General features: G+C 34.8%; 2 protein-coding genes across 5 annotated transcripts; both read right to left on the bottom strand.

Annotated features, from left to right (window-relative positions):
• Positions 1-442: 442 nt before the first annotated feature.
• LOC132641862 (uncharacterized) lies at positions 443-941 on the bottom strand. Its single transcript, XM_060358952.1, has one exon. It carries the CDS (start codon positions 916-918, stop codon positions 484-486), a length of 435 nt encoding a protein of 144 aa, XP_060214935.1. The 5' UTR covers positions 919-941; the 3' UTR covers positions 443-483.
• Position 942: 1 nt separating this feature from the next.
• On the bottom strand, positions 943-8942 carry LOC132641861 (proline-rich receptor-like protein kinase PERK9). Of its 4 annotated transcripts, XR_009583008.1 has the most exons (10): positions 8727-8882; positions 6084-7441; positions 5584-5994; positions 5414-5500; positions 4681-4751; positions 4513-4589; positions 4263-4410; positions 2432-2593; positions 2012-2333; positions 943-1072 (listed from the first exon to the last, which is right to left on the bottom strand). XR_009583008.1 is itself a non-coding variant. In XM_060358950.1 (9 exons), the coding sequence occupies exons 2-9, from the start codon at positions 7228-7230 to the stop codon at positions 2130-2132; spliced, it is 2307 nt and encodes a 768-aa protein (XP_060214933.1). In that variant the 5' UTR covers positions 7231-7441; positions 8812-8942; the 3' UTR covers positions 1903-2129. The 4 variants fall into 4 exon arrangements, 3 of the variants coding, with proteins under 3 accessions (XP_060214933.1, XP_060214934.1, XP_060214932.1); XM_060358950.1 differs by lacking the exon at positions 943-1072 and having other exon boundaries at positions 1903-2333; positions 8812-8942; XM_060358951.1 differs by lacking the exon at positions 943-1072 and having other exon boundaries at positions 1903-2333; positions 5414-5497.
• Between the last annotated feature and the right edge of the window lie 4901 nt (positions 8943-13843).

Consider the following 13843-nt stretch of genomic DNA (forward strand, 5'->3'; position numbering starts at 1 on the left):
GAAAGAAATGTTAAAAAAGAAGAGAAAACGAATATTAGCTGCTCTATGTCAGACGAAAATGACATGTCAGAACATCTTGTATATATACCGAAAACCAAGTTTAGCATACCAAGAGACAAATACTATCACAGGCGAATTCAAGATTTAGATTACGGTAAGTTTTGACTAAGTTTGTCTAGTAAATATAGTACTTTTCTTCACATTTACATAATGTGATCTAACCGTTTTCAATAAGCATTGACTGGTAACATTGAATAAATAGTAAGTAATCTTCCAACACATGTTAAATTATCTGATGGCGTAATTTTTATTTTTTTTAAACACTCGCGTCAGTGTATCAAACTTAATCTCTGTAGAAGAAACAGTACCCCCAAGAAATCTCTAACAGATAGGAGATTTAGTTATTTATAAACTTTAGTTAAGGCAATAGAAATTAGAAACATTGTAGAAGAACATATGATAGTGTCATTGCAAGTTGAAAGATCAAAAGACTTGTATCAAATGAGTATGAAAAACATGATAATCAACTGTTTGTTTCCTTATACATGTTGTGATTCTCTCTGTCTCTGAGACTACCTCTTCATCCCCACCCCAAAAACTTCCAAAAGCAAATTCACCCTTTTGAGAAAACTCCTCTAAAACATTTTCAACTTCTTCCATACAACACAAACTCTCAAGTTGAATCCTCAAAGGTACTTCATGTTCTTTCAAGATTCCATCTTCATGTCCCTTAATCTCCATCTTCATAGTTTTCTTGCTCCGTCTTCGATTTTTCAGTTTCTTTATATATGCTTTTGTTTTCTGTAACATCTTGCAAGGAAGGTTAAGCAAGAATAAGATGATGATTTGGAGGATCAAGCATTGGCAGCAGCAGCATATGACTATGCAATCGGCCGCGAAGATGTTTTTGTCTTCCATTTTCTATGAAAGATTGAAGCAGAGAGAGGAGAGAAAGGGTGAAGGTAATGAAGAAGAAGGTTATGAATAGAAGTCGTTTCTTGTCAAGGAATAGGTTGCTTCTCTTTTTAAAAGGGTATATTGATGTTTGAAGCATTGAGAAAGTAAATATTGCCTGCAAAGCAAAACAAAAATGGAACTGATAGCTTAAAACAAATTGTGTAAGGAAGCATAAGCTGTCCTGTTCTAGTTACTTGTATTACACATTTTCATACATAGCTAGGAGAAGAACTTTTCCGGTATGAACTTGCTCACATTGCCGGTCTTAAGCTAGGTAAAAGAGAAGGGCTGCGGTAGGTTGATAGTTAGTGTACAACAAGTCAATTTATGATGACTCCTCACGTGGGAAGTGCCATGAACTCGGCAATAATGGACTTCGATGTGCTTAAATGCAGCGACATGAACAACGAGGATTTATATAACCGATCACAACTTGTTTAAGATTGAAGCATATCTGTTTGTTTGTTTGTTTATGGATAGCTAGCAGAAGGGTTCACTCAACAGGCTTCATTATTGAGGCCTGTCTTTGACTTTTTTGCACTTGCCTTCCAAAGAAAGCATATGATCTTCTCAATCTAGCCTTTCCCTATTCCTTGTTTCAATGGATGTAAACATTTTATAATCAAAATTTAAAAACTTTCTATTTACATTTTTCTAATCACGGTGGCGTCTAAACCAGCTTGTGCGGACCTCGACTATTCCAACAAGGTGCATAAATTTTCTTTTAAGCAAATATTGATTCATTGGTGTAGAAATCTTTTGATGAATACTGAGGGATACTAGCAAACCTATCACCAAATTCCAATTCCATTATATTTTAAAGGGCCTTCTTTCCCACCTCCTTTTGTGAGAGGAAACCTTATTCTCAAGATCTACATGTTCCATCAAATTAGTTTACATTTCCACCATTTGAGAACAACATAGGGATCTGGAGAGGGTAGCATGTACGCAGAGAAGCTGTTTCATTTCCACCTTTTGAGAAGAACAAAGACATTGAATAGACCTTTGAAAGAACAAAAATATTGGAGATGACAAAAAAATTCTCGTTACTTACAGGAAAAATTGCGACCAAAATCACCTCGGAGAGGCAAACATGTACCTCTCAACGTAGGAGCCTTTGATCTATGAACAGATACATATACACTTGCTGTAGCAAGGCGTTTAGCTGTGTGCTATACCCTATCTTCAGCCGACTCTCCGCTATGCTGTGTACCTTGACTAAAAAAATCAGAACTAAAATCCGGACTACCAAATGCCATCCTTCGAAACAATCTTATTTCTGCAGATTGTTCTGCAGAGTTATAGATTCTACTTTCACCAACTTTCATCCCATTCGTCAGATCAGACGTAGACATGTTATCAAAAGCTCTCATAATCTGCAAAGAATAAGAACGATTTGGATGTAAATTCCCTTCGTGCAAACTCTTAACGGTGTTTCAGGTGTAGGATTTTAGTGAAATAAAGAATCAGTTACCTGTCCCATGCCCGGTCTCTTTGCAGCTGAGTGGCGCACACAAGCTGCAGCTGCCTCGATCAGTTGAAACATCTCAGGGATAGCATAATTCCTCTCGAGGCGTGGATCTGTCAACTGATCGAATTCCAATTTCTCAAGTGCATGCGTAAGCAAAGGCCGAGCCTGGAAGAGAAAAGAAGATCAAGTTGCAAGTAAATAATCGACTATAACAATCAAGAAGTCAATGAACAGAATTTAAGATAGCCCAGGAAATACTGTATTTCCAACATAATCAGCTATGCTCAATCAACATGGTAAATATTCAGACTCTTAAATGTATAAAATAAGAGATTGTCCTTCAAATATGTCGCCTGTCAATTCTAAACAAGAGCAGAGAGAGAGAGAGAGCAAAAAACAATCCTGTTTCAGTGTGAAAAACAGCCGTTAATCATCTCGTGCAATTCAAAGTATAATTAATTTGGTACATGCTTATCAAATATTTTTCCAAGATGCCACTGAAAGACATGCTTTTGATGTCACCATATTTATCATGACGAAGAAGATATACAGGCTATGCATTTCTTCAATGTCATCAACACAGAATTTACAGGAAAAATAATCAAAAGCACTTACCAAGCAAAAGTTAGCTCACCTCACCAATTCAAAGTATTTCAAAATAATCCATCATTAAACAGATTTTAAAATAATGGTGACAGTGTTTAATGTATGTATTAATGGAATAGACAAGGTGTGTGATTCCAGGTGAACATGCAAGGTATAAGAAACGGTTATTATATGGACTCAAATGAACCCTCACAAGACAGAAAACTTCGCAAAAATGAAGGACCAAATTCGTGCAATTGGTACACAACCAGACAAACCTAAGATTTCCGTTCACTCACTTAGCATGTAAGCTGCAAATAAGTTGGAATAGTGTTGTGCACTTAATAACCTACAACATCAAACCTAACTCCATCCTTCTCTTGCTTTCTCCTATTTCACTAAGGGATATAAAAAAAGTACCATTCTTCGTGACCAAGAAGAGCAGCGTTTACAGCAATTTGTATTCGGTCATAGCTTTTAAGTTTAGCTTTTGGACACCAAATTCCCTAGATTTATTTCGCTCCAAGATATCTGATAAGCCTCATGTTAAGGATCAAATTGAAAAGATATCTTTCCAGAACATGGGAAGGGACACATGGTGATTTTAACAAAGCTCAAAAATGTGAGCCGACTATTATCTTTAATTAATGTCCTCAAAATAAATCATCAGGATTTCCCAAGTCCACTTCCAAATTGTCTTCTGAACTTTCTCAAACTTTTTTTTTTTTATGACATGGAAACCCGCAGCCGCTACCCTTCGGGTGCGCACAGGGTAAACCCAGCTCCTGTGCAATAGCTCGCAAACCACACAGGAGAGATAACCCGCACTAAGCAAGCCCCGTGCGACGAGCTCGACCCAGAAGGCAAATCCCCTGCTGTTGTAGGCAGGGGGTTTCGAACCTGAGACCTCCATTATGAAAGCCCCATGCTCAACCAACTGAACCTCCCTTGCGGGTAACTTTCTCAAACTTACAAGCAAAAACAACACAAGCTAGCAGCCGTTTATAAGAGAGGAGCAGCTCTAATCCATTTAAATGGAAGATGAGTAAGCAACTATATGGTAGGTCTAACAAATAATCAAGTTCTGTTCCAAAAGTCTATTCCTAAAGTTGAAAAGGACAACCACACTTTCAGAGGCTAATATTTTGGAAGTTTCTCCACCCTAAGGTTTCCAGGATAGAGGTCGGAATTTCTTTTAAAAGAACTTATACCAGAGAGATAGAATAGATTGGTTTGGCTATAAACGTACCCACTCAACTAGACTCTCATCCCCTATAGGCTGAGATGTATCAACCGGCTTCCGTCCAGTAATCAGCTCCAGAAGCACAACCCCAAAAGAATATACGTCGGATTTTTCGGTCAGCTTGCCACTTGATGCATATTCAGGAGCCATGTATCTGAAACGATCCAAGGAATTAGAAACAGACACATAAAGACAAGGAATATAATGCATTATTTCCTAAATTCCACTAAGTGTTAATGTTGGTGCAGGAACATACCCAAATGTTCCCACAACACGTGTTGTAACATGAGTTTTTGCATCCTGAGCTAATTTAGCTAATCCAAAATCAGAAACCTGTGAAAAATAAACAGAATTATAAGCAGTTTTTGAATCTAAGAATTATAAAACTAGATTAGGATATTGACTGTTGAGGATTTTGACATACCCGAGCATCGAAGTTAATATCCAAAAGAATGTTTGATGACTTAATGTCTCTGTGGATAATGCGAGGATGGCCTGTCATCACCAGGAGAAATGAATAAGACAAAATAAGAGTGATAATTATGAAATCCAGAGTTAAAGGAGTGATAAATAGAATAAGGGATCGTGTGGTATGGAAATAAGTTATGCTGGCATTATTTCTCATCGATTGTTTGGTTTGTTGTATTAAAAATAACACGCATTGTGTAATCACATAATAAAACTGAATAGGGTGTATAAGTATAAAAATAGTACTGGTTTGTTGATGTCACAGTTTACTATGTATAAGAATGGTGACTGAATAGGCTGTATAAGTAATACTGGTATTAGTTGTACTACACTTAAATTTGCAACCAAACATTGTACCAAGATTTATACCAGCATTATTCTACCTAATACACCCTACCAAGCGACCCCTAAGTGTACCGCATAGATATTACAGGCAACAAGAACAAAGGGGTCTATAGTTGTTCAATGTATATTTGTTTTTTGTTTTTTTAACAAGTATTGGTCAATGTATTTTGTAATTGATGTAGAGAGAAAAGGGTTTCAATAAAAAAATTAACAGAGATAATCAAGTATAGACTATCTGATGGTGCGATTTTCATGGTTCTTTAATCTCTTTTTTTACCCAGACAAGAAACAAAGTGCAGATAATCAACCATAACTATAAGAATCAAGGAAGTGAAGAAACTTACAATCTTCATGCAGATAAGCTATTCCACGAGCTCCACCAACAGCAATCTTAACCCGTGTTGCCCAATCCAAAACAGGCCTTCCTTCTGCTGTAAATTGCAAGTATCAACATCATAGTTTTAGTGACCAAATGTCAGCAATGAGTTGTAAAAAATTAAAGATTTTTATTTACCATGAAGATGGAAGTAAAGGGTGTTATTTGGGACATATTCATAAACAAGGAGCCTTCTGTTCTCAGAAATGCAATAACCTACAAGGGAGACCAAATGGCGATGGTGTACTCGACTAATGATTTCAACTTCAGCTCTGAACTCCCGGTCCCCCTGGCGCCCACCGATATCTAGTTGCTTTACTGCTACATCCCTCCCATCTGGTAGTCGTCCTTTGTATACAGAACCAAATCCACCCGCCCCCAATATATTCTCAGCCGAGAAGTCATTAGTAGCCTTAACTAGTTCTTCATAAGTAAACCATATCTTTGAATTTCCCAATCCACCAGATCCTCCAGGAGAATTTAGGAAATTATTGCCAGTTCCATTACCGGTCACAGGTGTTGATTCCTGTATCCTCAATAAGACAGAATCTGTACACAGTTTGCGCATCTTCTCAGATTGGATTCAAAATTTGTGAACAACAAATATTACATTGATATACTAGTTTCTGAAAAGTTACCAGATTTTGGGGTGGAGCCCATAGAGGTTGGCATGACATTTCCGCCATTGCCATGAAAAGCCTTTTTCTTCCGCTTCCATACGCACCAACCAACTACTCCAATAACACTAAGCAATAAAACTGCAACAATGATGCCAATGGCAACTGTACCTCCAGTCCCTATGCCGTTACTACTCGAACTGTTTGAGCTGTCTGCTGCATTACCACTCGATCCATTGGTAGGGGTTCCACTCCCACCTGAAGGAACGGGTGGTGAAGGAGGTGTATTTCTAGAAGGTTCCGAGGACGGGGTAGGAGGTGAATCTCGTGGTGGCGGAAATGATGGTGATGGAGGTGAATTCGCAGGTGGAAGTGGTGAAGGGGGTGAATCTTTAGGAGGGTCAGAGGGTGGGGTAGGAGGTGAACCTTGTGGTGGCACAGACGTGGGGGGTGGAGGTGAATTCACGGGTGAGGGTGGGGCCGGGGATGAACCTTTCGGAGGTTCAGGATCCGGATTCTGTGCAGGTGGCGGAGGTGATACAGGTGGAGGATCAATTTTTGGAGGCGGTGAAGGTGAACTTGGAGGATTGGTTGGTTGTGGTGGAGATGCGGTAGGAGGAGGATCAAATTTTGGAGGCGGCGGAGGTGAACTTGTTGGAGGAGTTGGTTGTGGGGGAGGTGAGACAGGTGGAGGCTCAACTTTCGGAGGTGGTGATGCACTAACTGGTGGGCTAGATGGAGGTGGAGGAGAACTAACAGGGGGAGGAGAAGATTGAGGTGGCGGTGAACTAGCAGGCGGAGGAGAAGATTTAGGTGGCGGTGAACTAGCAGGTGGGCTAGGTGGAGGCGAGGAAGGTAAGGGTGGAGAAGCGGATGCTGTGGGTGGGGAAGCCATTGGAGGAGGCGATATTACGTTACTTGGAGGAGGCGATTGTGGGGCTGATGGAGGAGGCGAAGTCACGTTACTTGGAGGAGGCGATTGTGGTGGTGACACCGGGGGAGGAGCAGATTGCGGGGGTAAGGTTGGAGGAAGAGAAGAAACAGGTGGTGCTGTCGCATTAGGTTGAGATTCTGGGACAGGAGAAGGAAGCTGAGAAGGTGGACTTAAGGCAATTGGTGGAACAGGAAATGGTGCAATATTTGGAGGTGGAGAAACTACTACTGACATTTCACCACCACCAAAGACTAGCTAAATTTACACCATTTCTTCGATAGAATTATCAAACTCTCCAAATATCAATCAAATATACCAGTATTCCAAGAATTCTACCCAAAAAGGGCACACTTGCTTTAACTTAAATTTTCTCAAAAAGGTACACAAACATGCAATAAATTGCTTCTTCCTCTAAAGCAATTCACTTCCTTTCCAAGCTAAACACCTAGGAATTTCAGAAAGAAAAAAAAAACAAGAAAAGATTCAAGCTTTACACAAATTCAACTCAGTAAACTTGTTGGATAACAAAACAACAACAAAAAGGTTCAATCTTTCAAGAAACTCATTCAAAATGCACCAACCACTGTAAAGTAAAAGGAAAAAGGTTTCCAAATATGCAATGAAAAAGATCGAAATTCATAAACCAATTCTCTCCCAAGTGAGATAAAGCAATTCCCTTCATTGCCAAGCTAAACACCAAAGAGTTTCAGAAGAAAAAAAACAACAACAAACGATTCAACCTTTCCAGAAATTCACTCAGTATACTTACTGAATAAAAAACAAACAAAAAGGCTCAATCTTTCAAGAAACTGATTCAGAATTCACCAACCAAAGCAAAGTAAAAAGAAAACGGTATCCAAACATGCATTATTGCTTCTTCCTACGTTAAAATTGGCATCTCAAAAGATCGAAATTCGTAAACCAATTCACCCCCAAGTGACATAAAGCAATTCTTAACACTTAAAAGAGTTTCAGAAAAAAAAAAACAAGAAAAGATTCAACCTTTCCAGAAATTCACTCAGTATACTTATTGAATAAAAACAAACAAAAAGGCTCAATCTTTCAAGAAACTGATTCAGAATTCACCAACCAATGCAAAGTAAAAAAGAAAACGGTATCCAAACATGTACTATTGCTTCTTCCTCCATTAAAATTGGCATCTCGGAGGATCGAAATTCGCAAACCAATTCACTCCCAAGTGATAAAACAATTCTAAAAACTAAACGAGTTTCAGGAAAACAACAACAAAAGATTCAAGCTTTCCACAAATTCAACTAAGTAAACTTGTTGTCTAACAAAACAACAACAAAAAGGCTCAATCTTTTTCAAGAAACTCAATCAGAATTCACCAACCACAGTAAAATAAAAAGAAAAAAAATGCCAAACCATGCACATAACTCAGAAAAATTTCACCTTTACCAAATTCATCATCACACCATTAAAACACATTCACAAAATCCTTATTAAAATCAAATGAAGAAACTAAGATCACTGATAATCCTTATAACAGAAAAAATAAACATACCCAAATCACCAAATGTACAATCAAGATATACCAAATCACAAAAACCCAAATACCCAAATCAAGAAAAGACACACAAAAAAAAAAAAAAAATCCCAATGTTATAATTCACATATAAAAATTCAATCTTTATTAACAAAAACCCAAATTAGCAAATAAATCCAATTGTGAAGATAAGCCAAACAAAAAGATATCTCTTTTTTAATACCTGATTAATATTTTTTTTTTGGCATGATCAAATGCAAGAAGCAATCTTTAAAATACAAAAACAAAAGATAAAGAAAACTTAATACTTGTATATTTGTTTGTTTACCCAAAGAGGGTAAACACGGAAACTGGGGTCTGGCAAAATCTAAATCTCTTCTAGTGCACCAACAGTGAAAGTGACTTTTTTTTTTAAAAAAAAAAAATGATAAGGCAAACTATCACACGTTGAAAAAAATTGGATTTGTCTTGTTAGGAATATGATGTTTTTCGATCCTGTCATACAAGTCATTATTGTTATGATTATAAATTAGTTCGGTTGCTTGTTAAAACGTCAACATCAAAAGCATAATATAAATAATTATAATATAATAAATAAAGTTTTAAGCTAAGGTTGCGCAACGTTGCAGCTAATGCATAGAGTCAGCGCCTAAAATTCCAACGTGTTACCTTGGTTTTTTTCAAGCCGACATTACATTTTCTAATGTATATTACTCTATCCGTTTCAATTTATGTAAACCTTTCGGATTATAATTATCAAACTTTATAATTTTGATATAAATATTTTAAATTTATAAACATTTAGAATCTATATAAAAAGTATTATAAGTCATGATAATTTATAAATTTAAATAAATTAGAAAAAATGATAGAAAGTATGGTCAAAACACCACCTCGTAGACTCCCCAAATAGTAATAGGTTCAAATAAAAAACGTTATAGTTTTTTTATTTTTTTAATAATACAGTAATGATGTTCGGTTAATTTTTATTTTTATTTTATGATAGTGGTGTTTGGATTTTCTTGCATGTACCTCAATTATTATACTGGTATTTATTACCTCTCACCAGCACATATATCAAGTACACTTATTTGTTAATTTTTTGTGACAGTGTTGTTTGAGTCAACTTCGCCACCTCTCACCAGCATAAGTATTGGGTAAAAATTTCCGCTATTTTTTTTAAGAAGGCAGTGTATGTGCTATCTTGCCGCATCTTGATTATTTCATCAGGAATCTACTATCTCCGACCAATATATGTGTCGGATAATTCTACCCGTCAAGGTTTAGGCAAATAGGAAGAATTTACCTAATGTATTTTGCCTCTTCTTGGATTTGAACCTTCACTGATCATTAGGTCACCCTTGGGTGCAGTAATGTCCGGACTAATTTGCACACACTTTAATATTTTTTTCGAGTGCCTATTGCTTCCCACTAGCTCAAAATATTGAGTAACTCTACCTACAAATGCTTAGACAAATATGAAAATAACACTTAATATATTTTGTCTCTAATCAATTTTTGAATCAGATTTCACATAATTTTCACTAGATCATAATATTGTGCATAGATTTTCTACTCTTTATTAGCACTACATCCACATCCATCTGAAGTCTTAACTAAGTACAGAATTTATTTATCCTTTTTCCTTTTTACCTCACTTCAAGAGAATCAACAATTGACTTTCACTTACTTCTTCATAACTCAAACTCTTAACCACAAATTATGATTGACCATATACTTTACCAAGTCAATACATTTTCTCCCATATGATTAATTATGTAAATAGAATAGAACAACACTCACTTTTTAGGGCTCGTTTGGTACAAGGGATAAAGATAAATAATCCCAGGATTATATTTGAGATGAATTTATTTCACGTTTGGTTGGGACAAAATGGTGGTATAACTAATCTCGGGATTAGTTATCCCGGAATTGTAGTGTTATTTTATCCCTATGAGAGGATGGAATAACTAATCCCGGGATAACTAATTCCAGTATAAGTTATCCTGGAATAACTTGTTTCCAAGCAAATGACCCCTTAGTGATTCGGTCCCTACGTTTTATGTTTCTTTTATATTTCAGCCTTAAATGACGTTTGACTAAATTAATCTCCAAAATGTGCAATGTTTGACCAAATTGAAGATAAAAATTTAAAACAAAAAAGAAACAAAGTGTGCTAAGCAAACTTTCATCTACGATATATTTTTGAATTTTATGAAGATTTTGATTAACCTTTTGTTGGACGGATTGTTTGATGTATAAACTGATTAGGTATGGATCATGCTATATTGAATACACAATAACATATGAATTGTTATTCAAGAATAATGATACCAAAGTCAAGAAATAGTTACAAACGATAGATATGTACAGGTTTTAGTTAAATAAGAGCTTTACACTCAAATTTTACTATATTAGTAATAAATTTGTCTAAACTTGACTTTTGATAACTCGACATACATTCCTTATAATATCATTTTCCATTATCAACATTTTAGATGTCATTAATAAAAAATCTTACTGGGATACTTGTTTATCACAATTTACTCTAAACATATCTATTTTAATTAGGTCTAAAATCAACCCCTGGCTAAATTGCAGTAAACCAAAAGAATTTTCAATCATGACAGGAGTGAAATGAAGTAAATATTAGTACTACTATTAATTATATCCAATGTGCCTTAAATTAAATTAAAGATAACTTATTACGAAAATCTTGCCAACTATATGATTTATCTTGAAATCAAACTCTCACCGTTTTACCCAGTCAAAATAAATATAAAAAGAAAATCTCCCATTTGACCGGGTCAACTGCAATATGAACACACTAAAAACATAAATAAAATAAACTAAAATAAAAAGAGCACATTAAAGGGGGAAACAAATGATATTCATGTTCTTTGGCTCTAAGGAGAGAAACCTTCCAGATTAACAAAATCAAGAAAACACCGTCACCAAATTAATCACCAAATTAAAGTCCTTATTTTATTTAATTAATTTCATACTAGTAATCATTAAAGTTTTTAAAATATTTCTGGTATACCACAGAGAGCCAAATAATGCTAATATTTGATTGATAACATGAAATCAATTATTAATATTAGGTGCCTCTATTTTCATATCGTTCAGGATTAATTATTACATTACTTAGGTTAGCTAAGCAAACACTAATTTGTCAAAACATTTTATTATTGTGATTTAATCAGTATGGTCTGAAATCAATTATTAATTTGCTGATAATTCCATAAAACTCTTACGTAGTGATTTTTTTTTTTATATATATATATATATATATAATCACGATAATTACTAATTAAAGACGGTCATATGTGCTTGCATTTTTAAGGCTGCTTTGTAAAATCTAGTAATTGACAGTTATATGCTAGTTGTCATTTGAAAAAGAACGCCCCTCATATGTTTATTTATAGTTATAGAAGGAATATGATTAAAATGATGTTCTAATATTTGATAGCGATTCCACTCTCTGGAACATTTTTGTTTTTATTTTGGTAAGAAAATACTTAGAATTTTAGACATTACGTGCTTTTGAAAAACCAAAAAGAAACTTTCTCCAGTTTAGTTGTCAATCTATTCATAATAATCAAATACTTAATAGTTGTCTGAATTCTCATTTTTGACCCAAATTTTTCAAGGTATAGATCAATATGAACTATTCTTCGAAGATTATTTAATTAGGATATTTAAAAGAAATAGATATATGCCTTATGGTGAATAAAATACATAAACAAAAAGAAAATATGAGAAAACTATGGTTACATAATAATTAATATAAAGGTTAGAAAAATGCAAAGTATCAATTAAAATGTCTGTTTGTTAATATTAGAAAATAAAATTTGAACCAATGAGTGGACCTTCTTTTAAAATACATTAAAAAAAAGGCATGAAAGCTCCCTTACTTCAATAAACAAACAAAGCAAAAAAAGCAAATTCTCTAGTTGGTCGATGTTGGATTTCCTATTCTATTCATTGACTTTGACTGGAATTTTCCTATTTTATTTATCGAAAATATCAACTTTTAAGAAAATAATAATGCGTTATTTAAATTCTAGTTTTTGTTATCATCTATGGTGATTTATTCTCCAATTCCCTAAAAATGACAAATCCTCATGGGATTCTCCAAATCCATTAGATAATTAAATACATAGTAATAGTGCCGTTGTTTAATTTAAAATCTAAGATTAACTTTTTGCAACTTGTTGAGTTTATGTCAAATCACTTTTGTTCTATATGTGGTTGAGCACGTGTTTGACGGTCAAGTCCAACTTTTATATATGCAAAGTACAACTGCAATTAATATTTGAATGGTACCTTGATTGAGCTGAACATGTCATTTTCATCATATTAAATTTTTATAAATGTCCCTTTTTTCACCTTATTAATATAGTATACCAACTTAAAATAATTCGACGTCCGAATATGAGTTTATTAAATTTTTATAAATGTCCCTTTTTTCACCTTATTAATATAGTATAACAACTTAAAATAATTCGACGTCCGAATATGAGTTTAAGGGCAAGATGATCACAAATGATTTAAAAACATAGTATATATTTAACGCAAAAACATCACAATGTAAATAACCTAGAAATCATTAACAATTCATCAAAAACACCAAATATGTGCTTATATCTTTCTTTGTTATTTTTTTTTTATCTTACAATATTCTGTACTAATTAACTCAATTAATTCGAACTCATGCCGCTCGAGTAGATTCCATTAAAGGGGAAAATAATTTTAACGGAATTTTTTTAATTTTCAAACATCAAAAATCGAAGTCTTTGATCAAAGATAGGGAAATTAATTGAGGTAGTAACACAAAAGGTCACTCAACTACATTTTTTTGCGCGGATTGCCCTTCTTTTGGGGTGGTCTTTAAATTTTGCCCATCATATTTGTGGTATTTAAGTTTTGTCATTCGCTTGGATAGGTGGGTGAATACTTGAGGTTCTGGATTCGAACCCCCGCTCAGGCATAAAATAAAAAAATAATTTCGCAAGGCAGGGGTGGGGGCATGTATGCCGGATCCGGCATAAATTCCTTAAGGAAAAACTAAAGTTATACTGGATCCGGCATAACTAAAAATTTGCCCCATAAGGCAGATTTTTCCTTAAGACATGGTTTAGTTATGCCTTATAGGACAGACTTTTAGTTAAGGCATAACCAAAAGTATGTCCCGTAAGGCAAGAACTTTTTCTTAAGGCATAGACTTTGCCTTATAAGACAAACTTTTAGTTATGCCTTAAGGAAAAGTTCCGCCTTATGGGGCATACTTTTAGTTATGTCTTATGGAACACACTTTTAATTAAGGCATAATTAAAA

The sequence above is a fragment of the Lycium barbarum genome, chromosome 5 (genome assembly GCF_019175385.1).
Source record: "Lycium barbarum isolate Lr01 chromosome 5, ASM1917538v2, whole genome shotgun sequence".
NCBI lineage: Eukaryota > Viridiplantae > Streptophyta > Magnoliopsida > Solanales > Solanaceae > Lycium > Lycium barbarum.

What these genes read in the sequence shown, in the direction of transcription:
- LOC132641862 (XM_060358952.1), bottom strand. Translation starts at nt 918, where the DNA reads ATGGAAGACAAAAACATCTTCGCGGCCGATTGCATAGTCATATGCTGC.
- LOC132641861 (XM_060358950.1), bottom strand. Translation starts at nt 7,230, where the DNA reads ATGTCAGTAGTAGTTTCTCCACCTCCAAATATTGCACCATTTCCTGTT. An exon ending in GGGCTCCACCCCAAAATCTG is followed by an intron (nt 5,995 to 6,083) that starts GTAACTTTTCAG and finishes AACTGTGTACAG; the next exon opens with ATTCTGTCTTATTGAGGATA. An exon ending in ATATTAACTTCGATGCTCGG is followed by an intron (nt 4,590 to 4,680) that starts GTATGTCAAAAT and finishes TATTTTTCACAG; the next exon opens with GTTTCTGATTTTGGATTAGC.